General features: G+C 33.4%; 1 protein-coding gene across 1 annotated transcript; it reads right to left on the bottom strand.

The window, feature by feature from the left end:
* Positions 1–563: 563 nt before the first annotated feature.
* Positions 564–18,552, bottom strand: LOC106720380 (obscurin). The gene is made up of 6 exons (XM_045684285.1): positions 18,443–18,552; positions 17,379–17,587; positions 17,012–17,225; positions 3,718–3,895; positions 1,959–2,095; positions 564–903 (listed from the first exon to the last, which is right to left on the bottom strand). The coding sequence occupies exons 1-6, from the start codon at positions 18,513–18,515 to the stop codon at positions 818–820; spliced, it is 897 nt and encodes a 298-aa protein (XP_045540241.1). The 5' UTR covers positions 18,516–18,552; the 3' UTR covers positions 564–817.
* Positions 18,553–18,981: the final 429 nt, after the last annotated feature.

The raw sequence follows: 18,981 nt of genomic DNA, 5'->3' as shown, positions 1-18,981 counted from the left end.
TAGTTGATATAATTAGACTGAAATTAACGTAATGGAAAATGAGTACAAAATTGAGCGAATTTTTGTACAAGAAAATGTTATTAATAAAATCTTTATTTTTTTAAATTCTACGAATACTTTAAATACAACGAATTAGTATTTGATTTAACTTAAAAAATCCTTTTAATTTACTTATTACTTCCCTGTACAAAACCGGAGCAATAGGGAGGTAATGTTCATTGTTTATTTACAGCCAACGGAGCAAACAGCCAACTTGTAAGAACATGTACCCCCAATACCAAACATATCATATTGGTTTAACAGAGCAATGTTTAACAATCTATTGAGTTTTACTTTTTAAACTATTGTTTAAAAAGTAAAAACAAAATACACGTAAAGCTTCAGTGAAAAGTTTTATTATCTTCTACTTCAACCCTAAAATAAATTTTGATATTTTCAAGCTTTTGTTGAATTATAATTTTAGCAAAACATTTTATGACTGGTAACACTGATTTTTTTAAATAAACTTACAATTGTAACTTTTTTTCCATTGAAAATTAGTAGAATAACATTGTTAGCGACAATTAAATAACAAAATGGAGGGCTTAGGGCAATCGCATCAAAACATCAATGGGAACCAGCCTTGATTTTTATCTCGATTGGCTTAATCTATCTGGTCTTCACGTGTAATGTCTGGTCTTCATATCTTAATTAACTAGTGAAGATGCCTCAGTCGACTTAATTTAAATATAAACGGGGTATAACATATTACTATGAAACTACGACATCAATTACATTTTTACAACATAGCGCGTGACCATAACGCGCCGGCAATCTGTCAGCTGATGTATGAAATGAGCAGAGCGCGCAATGAATGTGTCACATTGGAGACGCCTCCGCGCTGCATCGCTAGAGGGTTCTCACCTGTAAAGAGACAAGGATTAGAATATTATAGTACTACTAGCAGTCACCCGCGACTCTGTCCGAGCGGCGTTAAAAACAAACTTAATATGGTGGCCTATGTGTTCTACTAGACTATGTTCTACATCTGTGCCGAATTACATCAAGATCTGTTGTGCCGATTACGGAAATACTTTCAAGCAAACATCCATCCATCTAAAATATAGTATTCGTGAGATTGAATAATTGATCGGAGCATTTTATAAATATCGATTTGGTATATATAATTAGAACCGTCTTCCTTTAAAAGAGTAGGAAATTCTGAGTAAATCACGCTGTATCTAGTTTCCTTGACAAAAAATATAACTTTATTTATAATATTAGTAAAATGTCTGCCTGTTGTAGTCCACTGTCCTTTCCAATATCTGTTGTTATATGTTTGCCTCAAACTGAATACTTTTCTTTTTGCCTTTTGACTTTTAACTATTTTCCTGATAGAGGCATTTCCAGTTTCGCCTAGTCTAAATCTTGTTTGGGATTAACCATGCAGAGTCGGCTCGGACCGTTACTCCATTACTAGATTTTTCAAGCTTTTATTTAGCTGCACCTGTCTCGTCTGTCATCAAATTAAATTTGATACACGGTTACCAAATATGGTGTAATTTTGCTTACATGTTTTAATCGCGTGACTTTATTTATCTTATCGTAATTTATTTTTCTATTGCAATCTCATTGTAACCCAAAGCGGGTTACAATGAGATTGCAAAATTTATTTATAAAAAATGGTATGTAACAAAAACGCAAAGATTATTATTTCTAATATGATATTGAATTATTGTGACGTAGACGAATAAGGTAATCAGATCGAAATTATTATTTACAAATTAGTTCTTTTAGATAACAAGAACATAATGAAATTTTGTTTTTAAAAAGTTTTTTTTTATTACATTAATACAGGCCAAACATCATCATGGACATCCGCAGTACTAGAGGATATGCAAATTCGTTGCCAACATTTGAATAGGAGAAAAAGGACACTCGCGTCTTCAAGGGTTTAAAATGATTGTAAGTTTTCATACCTCTCAGTACATGCACGGAGACAGCAGTCGCTGCGAAGTCTGCCAACGAGCAGGTATAGTTGCCAGAGTCTTTTCTATTAGCGTTAGCGATGTAGAGCCGAGATAGAGCGCCGTTAGGTAATGTCTCCGTCTTCACACTGCCAGATAATTTAGTAAAGAAAATGTAGTACATAAATTGAGTAATGAAGGAATCAAACAAATAGCTACAATAGTACTAGATATTTTGGTGTTTAATTTGCCACTGGATGGTTAGCCTGAACCGTATTCACATTAAAAGTAAAACATAAAAAAATACAATTTACCTAGAAGTCACTAGATTTTTTGTGATAATTTTAATAAAAGAATTATAAAGTTAATGTATAGTATTGTCTTGAAATATTCTCGCAACATAGCATTTCTTTAATTAACATTGTTATTTCGGTCGAGGCTTGACTTAGACAAGAGTCCAATAAGCGAGACTTCTCTCGGACATTTTTCGCTAGACGCTTTTAAACTCGATTGCTAACCCTCGTCAGAAGCGATAATCCTTGGACAAAATTTAACTCATTACTTGGATTAAATTGTTAGTAATTAAACGTTAAAATGCGTGGTGTAACAATAATACAATGTCATTATATATTTGTACACTTTTACTACACATATTGTTATCCCTCACACTTTCAAAAATACAGAGACATTAATCTGTCTCAATACAAGTATCGGATCAGTCAAAATCACAGTTACATCATACAGTCAAACGAGGATATCTGCGTATATACATAGATAATGTAATCGCTATCACTAGTAAAATCGACAAAGTATGTCAAAATGTATAGGAAAAATATGTGGCATTTCGAAAGTTATTGTCACTTCCTTACATTTTTGACGTTTCGATTAGCGACTTCGCTTATCAAATGTTACTTTGTTAAGACCGAGTTAGAGGGGCGCTACTGTAGCGGTTAGTACTGACACACAATATGTAAAACCTACACGGACATACGGAATAGATTTTGTATTAAATTTTATTTTAAACGATTTAAAAATTATTATGATTTTAAATATATTATTGTATTTTGTACTGTTTTACTATTTGTAATGTTATATATATATATTCCTTTTCTTCCTTCTATGCCATTCTATGCGGACTCAGCTTAAGATAAAGCGACTTAGCGACTTCTTTACGTTTTATTACACAATTCACAAAGTAAGCTGTAAGAAAGTTAAACTCCGTATTTAAATTTTCTTAAAGTTAATTACTCTGAGCCCCTTATAAATCTTTTTAGCGATTCGCACAAATAAGCGTTGTTAACACTCCATGAATTTTATTCGCTTAATTTGTTTGTGTAAATTAAAGTAGAACTCGGGAACGACGTTTTAACGAGCGTAAACCGTAGCAGATGCGCTCGGCGCGTATTCAATACGTATTTACGAGTTTTACGATTGTCAAAGGATACTGTATAACTGTAGATTTCGACTGCCGTGAAATTTGTATTGGCATATATCGTTGTCTCTGGATTTTCAAAGAGAATGTGACAGGTATACTGGCCCGGTGATATAGGCACTGCTGCCGAGGTTAATTCTATAGGAAAATATGTACAAAAGAAAAAAAGATAAGACAGCTACAGTACGAAAATGACCGTGTGATACTTTTTGAATTTGACAGTGGAGCGCTAGTGAGCTATGATAATTTAGTTTAACTTATACCCACCGGGTCAGATGTCCTTGTCGGTCTATAATTTTGGATTGTTTTTGTACTTAAGTATATGATAAATTAACTCACCTGACTCCTCCACGTTTGGTGTCATAGTTCAACAATCTATTGCCGTGTTTCCAGTTAACTTGTCTTGAAGGCTCCGGTACCTCGCTGACGACGCATCGCAGTTCTATGATCGAACCTTCTTTATAGAATTTGTCCTGTAGAGGTTTGCCCCTTTCGTCAACAATTTCAACTTTTGGAACTGTAACAATAAACATTAATGTAATTCTACAGTAAACAAAAATAAATTGTTAGTTTAAGTGAATTACCACAAACCAGATTAATAAGGAAAAATAAAATGCAATATTAGAAGCAGCAGATGTTATCAAGTGCCCTAGTAAGTGCGATGTTGGCATTTTGGTAAATTACAACAACCCTTACAGGACCTCAAGCGTAAAGGGTCTTGAAGCGACATCTGACGCATGTGACGAAATACTATCAAATACATTACAGCTGTTAGCCTAATCTGCCTTGCTCGTAAAATGAAGACTGAAAGTAATTGCTTAGATAACGGTCCCGGAGATAAAATAAAATGGACACAATTCTCTAGCAATAAAAATATTCTATATACGATAGCATTTTAATGACAGTATGTCACCAATCGATTGTAAATTTGGTCAGTCTGCTATTGGGATATAACAGTCTGTTAAAAATTTTTAAATCGAAAGGTTGAAATGTTTAAATTTATATTAATTGAGTTTAATAACGGTATAATCCATATAGAAGCATAATTTAGTATCTATTTTTTTTTTGTTTGGACAGTAAGAATTTACGGCTTACAATATTTATAATGTTAAACTTAATAAAGATAATTTGTAACATACTACGATTTTTTTTACATCATAAGATAGCAAATGAGCAAGCGGCGACTTTAAGATATTTCCCTATCCTGTTCAAGCCCTCCACCACTTTCTCCACTTTCTCTTCCCATCATTTACTTATAAGAAAATGGTGGGAAAGGAAAGAGGAGTAAAATTAGGCCCCGGACACGCACACTCTTCAGACGAAATGCGGAATTGCTTCCACTTCTTGCCTGTCTTCTTTGCGGTGGTGGTATTTCATCTGGCGAGCCGCTCGGCGTTTACCACTGTTAAATGTACATAAGAAATTCTAAATCTAAAAACACTTTCCAGGGATTTAACCAGGATCTTTATTTATTCTGAAGGTAAAATTAAACAAAATACGGGAACATCTTTTCAGTAAAAAACATTTAATATATGAATATTTATAATGCAATATGAGTACTTTAGCGTTGACGTGTCCCAGGAGTGGTTGAAAGCATTAGTCTTTAGAGCTGACATTTTATAACAACATTATGCTGTGTAATTTGTGTGCACGTTAAAACAGCTCTGGTAATATATGTACCATAATATAAGATTAATCTTACACAGTAAAATAGGCGTCGAAGAGAAAAAACTAGCAGGTATTTCCTTACGAAGTACAATTAACACTGAAATACATATGCACTATATATTTAATTTTATGTTACGCTCGTGTGTATTATGTAGACGTTATTGTGTTATCGAGAAATTGCACTGCCGAAACATGTATCTAAACATATTCTCGTCTATTTCTTTCAACGAGATTGACAGGGATGCCAATATATTTGTATAGTTATTGTTAAAGTTATATAGTCTATGCATGTTGCGCCTTTACAATTATTCTATGTCAACTTCCCCCTCTCTCTCTCTGCTATCAATGTTCCTTAAAAGAAGTATTATCCGGTACCTCTCTATAAAATCCATAATAATTGTGCATACAATAAAGTGTAATTATTCACCACTGCCATTTTAATTCAACAGTTATAGTAAGAAAACGTTTTAAATTTGTTAGCACGAAATTACTTTACGTTAATTTCTGTATATATTCTAGTACTATGTAATTTTACCTTCATAATTATCCACAAATCCATATCATACATATTGAATTTTTTTTGGTGTCAAAAGAGCAAACGGCCACCTGGATTCGTCTCAGTAGCGAGGCGACCGTTGCACATAGACATCCGCGAATGCAGATGCGTTGCCTACCTTTAATCAACGGAACAGGGGACGCTCAGAAAGATGATATTTCTCCTTCCTATGCGTCCCCTCTCCCGCCAAATCCACTTCCCCTTCCCATCCTTACCTAATAAGAAAAGGGTGGGAAGGGAAAGAGGACTAAAATTAGGCCTCTGGTACCACACTCATCAGACGAAACGCGGAATAGCTTCCACTTCACGCCTGTCTTCTGTGTGGTCGTGGTATTGCACCGGTCGACCCGGCCAATTCGTGCACCCAACAAATATTGTTGTTGCGGTATCTACCACTGTGCTTTACAATTAAATAACTCATTTAAAATGTCACACTTATTCACAGGATAAAAAAAAAAGATTGACTGAGGCTCTAATGCGTGCCATCTATTGGATGCATTTTAAAACCAACGTTTTTAAATAACTTGAACTACATAAAATCTGATCTTATTTCAAATTTGTTACTGTTTAATCTAGCATCGTACGAGTGAGATTCTTACTCGTCATAACTTGTTTACTAATTTGGAATTTTTCTTCCTACGTCCACTAAATGTTTTATGCCGAAGCAAAATACCCTATGACACTACGGGGAAGAAGAAGATTGAAATGACACCTCACTTGTCAAAATCGGTTCAATGTTTTTGGTTATAGTAGACACAAAGTAATTTACATATGTATACACAAGCCTAAAAAAACATATAATAACAGCCGCGCATGACTATAAGATCAGTGAAAAAAAAAAATTCAGTCGAATTGATAACCTCCTTCTTTTTGAAGTCGGCTAAAAAAGGAGTTTAGTGAACAAATTTTGGAAAGTAAAACAAATATTGAAGCTTGTGAAATATTAAGGAAGCTTTTAATAAATCGTCTAAGTCATATACCGCAGCTGTTCTCGTCCGATATGTTACCGAAATGAATACTATTCCGATGAATAAGAAAAGTTTTGTATCTATTCGTAAAGAATGGAATAAGTTACAGTTTACAATTTATTTTGATTATTACTGCGGGTTCCCATTATCAAGACATATGTATTAATACAAGTTACTAAAGATTCAAAGTCACATTTTAAAATCGATCAATTGCAAGTGGTTACTATAGAATTGACATACATACAACCTCCCCTACAGGTTTTTTTAAAATTAATAAACCATATAAAATTCTGCGCTAATGAAAAATATATAGTCTATTAATTAATTCTTATAAATCTTGGTGCTCATTTAAAATTTCAAAGATCTGAATTAAAATTTTACACAACAGTCAATTTAAGAAAGTTGTTCTGTAGAATATGAACACTGAAATTAATTAATATTTAATTAATTACGAAAGCCTTTTACTGATGAAGACTACGTATACCTTATTTATAAGATATTAATAATTTTATTAGGGCCTGTTTCACAATGTCCAAGTGTCTGCCAAAATAGTTTTCGTTTCACAGCGTTTTTAGAGATTGCCAACTATGATTTAATTTGACAAATATTACAAACTAGCTTTTACCCGCGACTCCGTCCGCGCGGAATATAAAAAATGCACACAAAATAAAAAAGTTCCTATGTCATCTCCTAGTTCTAAGCTACCTCCCTATCCATTTTCAGTTAAATCAGTTCGACCGATCTTGAGTTATAAATAGTGTAACTAACACAACTTTCTTTTATATACATAGATTATTCAGTACTTACTTGGGCATTGTGAAACAGACTGGAGAAATAAAATTTATTTGTCTCATTTTTTGTTCAAAGAAAAAAAGATGACTTTTTTGTATAAGTTTTTTTCTTCAGTTATACTGTACTGTACAGTTAAAACTGAACGTGTGTAGCGGGCTTTACATTGATAATAATCTTTGCTATACAAGTTTTTAAACTCCTTACCGCACATCAAAGAACATTTTTATTTAAGAGGATCTTTCAAGATAAATCTTTTACTTTAGGTTAAGTGGTACGAAACCTTTTTTATATAATAGCGGAATATTTACTGAAATAAATAATCTTTACTTTGAGAAAAAATTGTATGCTTTCATAAAAGAAACCAAAAACTAAAAATTATTATCAATGTGTAAAAAAGTAGAATGTATTAATTAGGAAAAAAAAAAAACACTGCGTGTTGACGTAGGTTACGCATGATTAGAAGATTGTTTTGTATCCAAATTCTGAACAGAATAAATTAGCTAAGGTTTCCACTATTCATTTTTTATTTCAATATATGCAAAACATTACAAATGTAGAAATAATCAACCAGTTTAAGGTATAGAAATAAAATAATAAAATCATAAATCCAACTAGAAGTTATGTAACATATAGTTTTACTTCCACGTAAGTCTAAGGACCTTCGTACATAAGGCAACGTAAATCTCCGAAACTCTCATAAAGATTCGCACATAGCACAGGTCGTCAGTATTTTTATTTGTCATCACCAAAGACAGTCGCTCGCAACTTGTTTGTCAAGATCGTCGATATTTTCAAGATGGCGGAGCAAATCTATACAGTTGACAAGGACGTGGACGGGGACGATTCAACTTTGTACGTACGGAGCACCTGTAACGTAAATGCACGCGACGCTACCAAACAATAGTAGTTTCGACGATACAAGTAGCGTTGTGTACGAAGGGCCTTATTCATGTAGGCAACAAACATTTTTATAGAACAGACAAATTCCATGACGCAAGATAAGATATAATGATATACATAAAAATTAGTCAAAGTATCTTCTGGTAGGAAGGTAATGTATTCTATGTGTATGTTTGTTTGTATACGACTGTCAAGTTTGAGGTGACCTTCAGTTTAAAATAGTTAGACGTAGACAGTCAGGCTTTTTGGATTTTTCAAATTCTACTAAATAGTAGTTGTGGCCCGAGTGGCCGCCGAACTGGCCGGCTCTACTACCCTTTATATTCAACAAGAAAGGCTATAAGCCGTGATATTTTTTTCCTATTAGCCAACAGTAACTACTACTGGTAGTTTCAAAAAGGAATAAAGCAAAAGCTGTCATTTCCAAGCATTAAACTATTTAGCAGTATATCTATGGAGATTATTAGCTGTACCAGATACCGCTGGAGAGATGTCATGGAACTGAACCTAAACGATCAAACAGTCGTCTAGCAGATGACGATGCATGACATATGGTCTTGGCACTCTCTGTTGTCAGATGCCAAGACCCACTTTGTGCTGATGCGCCAGCGGAGTAACTAAATTATTAAAATTGCATCGACGGTTTATGTAACATTTTTTGCCAACCTTATTGACCATCGACGCGTGACGTCACGAGGCTATCAGAAAAGCTTCTGTGTACGAGTAATAGTTATCATTATTTATTATTAAAAACAACCAAGGAAGTAAGATGATTAAATCATTTATCCAAATATTGTTGTTTCAATGTTTGAAGATTTGAAAACGACTTTAAATTACCAACTTCAAGTTGAAAAGTTAAACGTTAATTTGAACAATTAATTAATAACGATAGCCGGAAATTAAATGAAAATAAATAAAAATTCATTAAAAGCGTTTCATACAAATATTTCTAATATAATTTTGATATAAAATTTTTAAAAATATTTTTCAAATCGAATATTAATATAATTAAAATATAAGCTTAAAAGCCAGTAGTGCCAGCTGAAAACCAGTGCAGGGGCAGTTTAGTCTGTCCCTGCTTCGCTGAGCTGGCTCCCTTTTGCCACACTTTGTGCCTTGCATGTGTGTGTTTTTTTTCTTTTTTGATTGTATTTTTTGAGTGGCAATAAATATTTTTTCTTTCTTTATTTATTTCTTTCTTTAAATATAAAATCCCAGATTGCAACAGACTATAAAGTCTCACAATTTGTTTTATTTTACTCGAAGTTGTAAAAAGAAAAATGAGATCGGTATTTATGGTTGAAACAGATCCGTCACTAGGCAGATCTTACTTTATTGTTCAAGGAACGTAAAGCGGTCAGATTAGGAGATAGCTTTAGTGTTAAAGTCAAGTGTTTCCGCAATAACTCTTAAAGTATTCTTAACCTTACATAGAATAGATAGAAACCATATTCTTCCTTGTACACTTTTAGACTGCGATTTATATATATATTAGGTCCTTACATATGAAATTGGCGTTTTGTATGGGAGGAACAAAAAGTCGAATATTTTTTAATATAATATATTTAATTAATCAAAGTATGAACCATTATTTTCTATGCACTTTTGCCATCTCATAGGTAGTTCATTGATCCCTTTACTAAAAAAACCAGTCGGACGGGAATCAATAAAATCTTTGAAGGCGATTTGGACTGCCCCATCGGAGTTGAATTTTTTCCCTTGCAAGAAGTTATCCAAATTTCGAAAAAAATGGTAATCTGTTGGAGCAAGGTCCGGGGAGTACGGAGGATGTCTTAGACTTTCCAATTGAAGCTCTTCTAATTTAGTAGCCGTCTGTTGCGCAGTGTGTGGTCTAGCGTTGTCGTGAAGCAGCAGTGGCGTGGAGCGATTGACCAGCCTAGGTTGTTTAGCCGCTAGCTTTTCCATCATGGTTTGCAATTGCTGACAATATACATCAGCCGTAATAGTCTGGCTAGATTTGAGAAAACTGTAATGAACAATACCGGCACTAGTCCACCAAACGCTTACAAGTAACTTTTTTGGGGTTAATTTTCGCTTGGGGCATGATTTGGCTGGCTGGCCAGGATCCAACCATTGCGCTGAGCGCTTCCGATTATCGTAAAGAACCCATTTTTGATCACAGGTAATGATTCGGTTTAAAATACCTTCATTATTGTGCCGGTTTAGTAATGTAACGCAACAGTCGACGCGCGTTTGCCGGTTTGCTTCAGTCAATTCGTGAGGTACCCACCTTTCAAGCTTTTTAATCTTCCCAATTTGCTTCAAGTGAATTAAAACAGTTTTATCACTAACATCGCAGCCTGCAGCTAACTCGGACGTGGTTTGCGATGGATCCGCTTCCACAATAGCCTTCAACTCTTCATTATCAACTTGAGTCTCAGGCCGTCCACGGGGCTTGTTCTGCAGATCGAAATTTCCAGAACGAAAACGTTGGAACCAAAAACGAACTGTGTTTTCTTTTGCAACAAGACCGCCATACACATCATTCACCCTTCGAGTCGTTTCCGCAGCACTAGTGCCACGGCGGAACTCGTATTCGTAAATAATGCGATATTTTAAGTTTTCCATTTTGTAAAATGAGTGACGCAAACAGAAAAAAACAGAAGAAAAAAAACAAATGAATGACGGTCATCGAACCACAAATACATGAGTCTATAGCTGTACAAATTTGAATTAGGAATTCCTTACCAAAGAGGAGAAATTCGTGATTAAAGTGGCCAGTACGAAAAACGCCAATTTCATATGTAAGGACCTAATATAAATGTTAATGTAAATAAAAGTAAGTAATGTAAAAAAAATATAAATGTAAATGTTATAACAAAGGTTTATTGTATACAAATGTGTGGTTTATGAAAAGAAAAAAAAATCCATATATTTAATACGAATAAAACTTCAGGATATTATGTATTTAAAAAATTAAAACAATTTATTTACTTTGAAGGTCTCTAAAGTCCAAACTACGCAACTTTGGATAGAGGTAACTTGTATGAAATCGTCATGTCCAAGAAATCTGTGGCATTCAGTTATACTCGTCTTTCCTGAACACATTATATATTAAATTTTATTTTAAATAAATCAGACCAGCACTAACTGCCACTCTCATCCTTTTTATTTGGTCACCAAGGAATTGGCTTAGTATAAATGAGGAGTTTCGGAATAAAAACCTATTGTTTTTTCACATTGTCTTTTTTTCTTGTTTCATCACATTGTTTTTTTTTTTTTTTTTTGCAGAAAAGTGTAAAAATATGGCCAATTTCATGGTTCACAAATAATTGGCATCATAAAAAAATGATTTATCGATTTTTATTCCAACGCTCCTTAAATGTAGTACGAAAAATATACAACATGGGACTGATTAAGTAAGCATTAAATAATTATTGTATAATCATACCTTATCTGAAAAATAAAACAACTGATTGAAGCTTTAACATATAAAATAGCGCCTTCTATCCTTTGTGTTTTAAAACAACGATTTTAAGATTTTTATTTAAAATAAATAAACTGTAATGTTACCTGAAACATTTTCTTAATAATGACATACTCGGAAATAAAACCATTTAGCAATAAAAAATGCTATGGCGAGGGATGTGAACTCGTTATTTTTAGAATTTCTTCCCTCACGTAAATTATACGTGTTTTGTGTCGATGTCATATACCCTATGACATTCCGGGAAGAAGACGAAGCGCATGGCACCGTTCGTCAAAATCGGTTTAATAGTTTAAGCTATAGGCCGTCACAATTAAATTTACATACATACAAATCCACATACATAAATCAAATTTACATATGCGCGAAAAAAATTACCATTTTTGTCATTTGGGTGAAAAAAATTGTAGTCACCCCTTTTGGTATAATTAATTTACATAGCGGTAGAATCGAAATTTCATTAATTTTTAATCAGAATATTTCTTATCAATTCCTTTACAGGAACCGGAGAACTTATCAACGTCTTGTCGAATTTTATAGGCTCGATACTTGCGCAGATTTACGACATAACTGGGATTTTATTGCTTGATTTTGCCAATAAAAGTGCGTTATTTGGCTCCGAGCTTGATTTGAATTTTCAAGAAAGTCTTAGTTTTGTACTTTTATATTTAACTAGCTGTCGCCCGCGACTCCGTCCGCGCGCATTTAATAAAAACTCAATGGGGGGGGGTATGAAAAATAGATGTTGGCCGATTCTCAGACCTACTCAATATGCTCACAAAATTTCATGAGAATCGGTCAAGCCGTTTCGGAGGAGTACGGGAACGAACATTGTGACACGAGAATTTTATATATAAGACTAGCTGTCGCACGCGACTACGTCCGCGCGCAGTTAAAAAAAAAATGAAATATAGATGTTGGCCGATTCTCAGACCTACTGAACATGCTCACAAAATTTCATGAGAATCGGTCAAGCCGTTTCGGAGGAGTACGGTGACGAAAACTGTGACACGAGAATTTTATATATTAGATTATGTCTTTTACTAGCTGTTGTCCGCGTCTCCGTTCGCGTGGAATTAAAAAAAAATAGTAAGTAGTCTATGTGTTCTACCACATTATGTTCTACATCTATCTATATATATAAAAGAAAGTCGTGTTAGTAACACTATTTATAACTCAAGAACGGCTGAATTGATTTGACTGAAAATTGGTGGGCAGGAAACGGACATAGGATAATTTTAAACCCGTTTTCTATTTTTTTTTATTCCGCTCGGACGGAGTCGCGGGAAAAAGCTAGTATGATTCATTAAGCTAGTATCATTCTATTAAATTTCATCAAGATCCGTTGAACCGCTCCGAACATACATTCAAACAAACGTCCATCCATCCATGAATCCACCCATCCATCCATCTATCCATCTAAATACATATATACGGAGATAAACCATTTTGTGTACTTAGGTTCCGTGGTTAAGAATTTATACACGAATATATTTGTACGTTTGTACGGAAGCAGAAAATGTTTATCTCTCACAAAACAAACAAGTTAAACCTTTTCAAATTAACAACTTAACTATTACTTATAACCACAGGTGGGCTCAGTTAATCGAAAAGTTAACTTTGTTAAACGTTAATTCGTTAATTAAAAACTAACTTCGTTAATCGTTAATGCGTTAAATTCTCGAAAACTTAACGCAAGTTAAAGTTAATCGTTAACAATTAACCATATCAAAATTATACATACTAATTTCACTCTTATTGTAGCGACACTTGTTTAAAACATTAATTTCATTATACATTCTATAACACATTAATTCGATCTTTTCACACTTGATTATTTTGATTGCAACCCAACTTTTAGTTTTTTTTTGAACCTATAGTCAGTAGGTGTTATTTGTATCTCAAGTATAGACAAAAGCATGAATGTAGTCTAGTATATTTCATTACGAGAGCGGAAAGCCTAACATTGCAAAGAGTTCCGAAAAATGTCTACTGTTGACAGTCTGAACAAGTTGCAATGACGGTTCCGCACGTGAACAACTATTTTTAATACAGTTGCGAAAAAATGAAGCAATGTAATAGAATAATGAAAACACAAGAAACTCAATTGACTAAATTTTTTGGAAAATGAAATTAAATGAGATAAAATGAAATGGAACCTAACTAATTCATTGAATCAAATTATTAAATCTAATATTGAAACAAATTAGTAGCTTCTTTTTAGAAATATTTGCATGAATCCTAAAAACATTTGCATTTTTTTTTGTAAATACTTTGTGGTTGTTTTTTTCTTTTTAATAGACATTATTTTGACAGTTGGAAAAGAGCACGCACAAGTTTAGAAAAGGTAAAGAAAAAGCACGAGCAAAAAAGGGGTTTTTAATTCAGTTGCTCAAAAAGTGGCGTAATGCAGCGACGTAGAGCGTTCGGGATGCGGGCTATCTACATATATACTCGTGATTTTGCATACCGCCCTTATAATAAAATATACTATTTCGAACCTTCTTTTGATTTTGTCCTGTTGGTCACGTCTTTCCCGGGTGATCCGATGTCACCATTCACCATTCGAGTCTCCGACAGTCGCCAAACATAGCTGATCTTACGAGCGTGGCGTGGCGCGTAATTAAAATGACAGCAGGCGTCCAAGTTTCTAACGATTAACGGACTAAATTAACGGAAGTTAACAAAAGCGTTAACACTTTTTGAAGTTAACTTAAATGTTAATCCGTTAAGCAAAATGTTAACTTCGTTAATTAACCGTTAATGGATTAACGAGTTAATGCCCAGCTTTGCTTATAACTTAAAACTTAACAAATATGTTATGCCAACAAAAGGGTGACCCTTGTCAAATTGTTTATAAACAACCCTACGGGCGAGCATTAGAGTACTTTATTAAATGAAAAATAACATCTACACTACATTAAAATTTGAATATAAATTTACTTGACCAACACAGATTTTTAATTTAACTATCACGCCTGTCATTATATTATAGCAAAAATAAATTTTAAATTAATTGGAACCAGATGCATTAAAATGTTGTACCAAAGAATATTTTAATTTCTCAGAAGCCGACTGTTATTAAGTTTTGATCGTTAACTTACTTTTATTTAATTTAATTAATTCACTACCATAATTGTTCAGTCAATCTATACTCGGCACATAAAACGACTGTGAGAATTATTACTTGGCTTTTCAAACTTCATTCAAACTTATTTTTCTCGATTCCTTTATCGACAAAAATCTTGATCTGAGTAAAGTTACATATGACATTTAAAATGACTTTTATCACATTGAAACGTTGTCGATATATAAAAATTTCCGAGAATATTTCTATTCGCTTTAGAATCATTTCATTTGTGATAGACTTTGTCATTATTAAACGAACTGACGCTTTCTCTCTGAACTTATAGTTAAATAGATTGAGAATATTATTTAATTCTTACGTTAAAATAAATAAAACATATGCTTCATTATATTAACTTTATTCTAATACGAAGGAAGAAAACAAATAATAGACGATAATTTTTTTAATACAAAATGATTGACAATTGCAGCTAGTTGCGTAGTTAAATATCATTATAATTAGTAACGATGTCAGCTCCAAAAGCGCCCTGGGCTAGATTAATACGGCGCTCTGGGCTAGAATAATACGGCGCCCTGGGCGAGATTAATACAGCACCCTCTTTTTTTACAATTCCTTTGAGAGACTTCACAAAGTTACGTGAAAATATGTAATACGCAGACCTGTCTGGTGCCCTGCCCGGTCGCGCAACCGCGTCCTATCCTAACCCCGGCCCCGATAAATTATGCTGCTGAATTAAAAAATACTTTATATCAGTAGTCTATGTGTTTTACCAGACTATGTTCTCCTTGTTCGCCAAATTTCATCTAGATCCTTTTAGCTGTTCCGGAGATTCCTTCTTGCAAACAAAATCTATATAAACTTTCGCATTTATAATATTAGTAAGATTACGTCTTTAGCGTTTTGATTGTATTTACTTTTATACTATATTTAGATAATGAATAACGAAGAACTCTTTTATCTTTGTTATTGTACGTTTACAGAACGGTGTCATGACACATTTTAACGATGACAGTTAATTTATAAATACTAATCAGTAAATATTGTTCATTAGGTCGGCATATGATTTCGTCTTTTTTTATAAATAGCTTTGGAATTTAAAAAAAATATCTTGTTATATACCCAATGTTAATCAGTGATAATGTAGCTTTCTAATGTCAAAATATTTTATGAATTTGGTGCAGTAATTTTTCAGTTTATTCGTAATACTCGTATATAAAAATACAAAATTGTCCTCTTTGTTATTTTATACTAGCTGTCGTCCGCGACTTCGTCCGCGCAGAATAAATGCTCGCTATGCCTGACCGTTCTGGAGATACGTTCAAACAAATATTTATCCATTCGCATTATAATGTTAGCGAAATAAAGAGTTAGATTATTAGCAACCAAGAGATCAGAGGGTCTATCACGAACATTCGAAAGTATTTTTGAGATTGCAAGAAAGTATTCGTAACGTCATCGACATAATTTGTATTAGATTTGTACAGCTTTAAGGAGCGTTAGGACAAAATCTTACGTACAACGACAAATCTGATACAAATTTTTACATATTTTGAAGATGACGTTACGAAAACATATATCGCAAATGTTCGTGATAGACCCTCTGATCTCTTTCTATCCCGTAGTAGTAACATTATTAATTGCTATAGAAGTAGCGATGGTGACATACGTTAATCCGCCCTTTATTTTAACAGTCTTTATTAAATTTTATTCATAATAATAAAATGTGTTCACACAATGATCTAGTGTTCACACAATAATTGCTTGTTTATCACTAAGCTTTACCATCAGCTTCATCGATCGATATATTATCAGCTGATGATTTGCGAGATTTGAATTGCTTACGTATGAAAAAAACAATTCAATGTGAATACATAAAAGTAAAATTTTAGCACGTACGGTTAACTATAACAAAAGTTATGAGAATTGCAATACACAAAATAGCCAAAAACTGTGCATTAACTGAGTTTTTTCGTTGATGGTTTCTTTTTTAAAATTCTACGTAAAAGTTTTCTTACATTAGTATCTATGAAGTATTCCTTTCTATTCTTTTTATGTTGTGTTCTCCAAAGTTTTGAGTCTCAGTTGTATGTGCATAGAGCAAATTAGTTTACGTCAGTAATTCAGAACGAGAACATACTTTAGATCGGAATGCTACACAACTTTAGTTGGAACATTGATACTGTAATACCAGTAATAATGTAATTAATACTTACCAACAACAACGAGATAAACTCTTCTCACTAGAGGAGGATGGGTAGAGATTTGACATTCATAAAATCCTTCGTCCCGTTCACTGACATATTGTATTAGCAACCTCCAATTATTTGGTTGCTCGAAAGCGAGAGAGTATCTAGAATCAGCAGAATATGTATGGCGACCGAAAGACAGAAGATGGATCTCTTCTCCACGTCTCCGAACCCACGATATCTGGAAAAGAAATTATGGGTATTCACGCAATGTTTCAATCTCCTTACAATTATTGCTGTTTTCAAAACTTTGGCAATAAAATGTTGAATAAAATACTCGTAAATTACCCAATCAATAAAGTTAAAAATAATAGAAAATGTAATTGTAACTAACCGTTTTATCTCCCAAATCATGGATTCTGCAATGAAGATGCACACGACTACCCAACTGAGCGGTCACATTGTTAGTAGATGGATCGTCTTCGAAGAAAGGAAGGGGTTCAGAGGTTGTAGTTGATAATTCGTCTTCTAAATCTTCATAGACTTCCGTGAAAACTTCATGCCAAAAGGGACCATTGATGATTTTCTCGCCGGTCTTGAAATCTAGAAAATAAATGATACTTCACATATATACTAAATAAGCTTTGCACAATGTTAAAATTACATTTGAGACAACGACTGTTAAATACTATTTATATATCTTAAACAACCCCATTTTTTGCTACCATTGTTTTTGCTGTTTAATATCCCGTTATCACTCTTAGAATCTGAGTAAAAATTGAAACATTATCTTAATCAAAGAACTAACAAATGCAAATATAATAGAAATTTTGAAACTTGATAAATATAGTTGCTGCGCTTAGCAAGTTTAAACAAAGTTTTCAGCGTTGTATAATTACGTCAGTGTAGACGATGTAAGTATTTGTTTGCTCTAACGAATGAATTGAAATTGGTCTAAAAAGTTTTGTTCCATTTATTTTAATTTGTACTTAAAAAAAAAATCGTTTTTTCATGATAATGGTCTTAACATCATACGAACCGTTTTAATTTGTGCTATCTTTCAAAAAAGTATGTAGGTTTGTTATAAAATGTAATTTATAAAATAAACACGCTAAGCTGGGGTAACAAATTAGCACAATATTCCTTAAAAAAGAAACACACTTAAACAATCTCAACGGCGGCGTAGAACACAATTCATTGTTATGTTTAAGTGCCTGTCTCCTTTGAATGCAGATTTCCTTTATTGCCTTCACATTTTCTAGTCTCGAAATTAGTCACTGTCTCATTACAATGGCTGGATCGAGGAGGAAAAAATCTTGGATTATTTCTGTCTACACTTTTTTTAAAGGCAACTTCTAATCTTCTGGTAAAGTTTAAAATGGTTTAAGTTGGTAAACCTATAATTCCAACCCTTCTGTAAGTCGAGCAATAAGATCAAGTTATAAACATTATTATTACCTGGCATTTGTGGAGCGACGCATAGTGTCCTGGTCATAAGCGAGCAGAGTATTATCAAGTCAGCTGGCGTCATATTGTCAGACCACAGTTTGAAGCCATAGAATTCATCTGTTCAGGCGCCTTTCAATCTAGAACAAACAACACATAATTAAAAATAAAAATCAACTTTGACGACATATAATCTGGTTATGAAATGAGATTCACTATGATAGCGTTTGACTGCGCTAACTTATTGACACGTAAAGAACTCATTTTAGGATGCAAACAGAGAAATAGATATTGCATAACAATTTCCACTTGACGCCTGTCTTCTGTGTGGTCGTGGTATTGCACCCATTCGTGCACTTAACAAATATTGTTGTGGCGGGATCTACCACTGTTAAAAAGACTAACACTTATTTCACAATAATGCAATGTTTAAGACTATATGTGATATGGTTATAATAGACAAGAACACATAGCGTTTTATTTTCCTTTGAGGAACAACACACCATCAGCATTTAGAGTAAAAAGAATTTAAGCAATATAATTGTCCAATG

The sequence above is a fragment of the Papilio machaon genome, chromosome 25 (assembly GCF_912999745.1).
Source record: "Papilio machaon chromosome 25, ilPapMach1.1, whole genome shotgun sequence".
In the NCBI taxonomy this organism is placed as follows: Eukaryota; Metazoa; Arthropoda; class Insecta; order Lepidoptera; family Papilionidae; genus Papilio; species Papilio machaon.
This window is presented reverse-complemented; position numbering and strand designations above follow the sequence as displayed.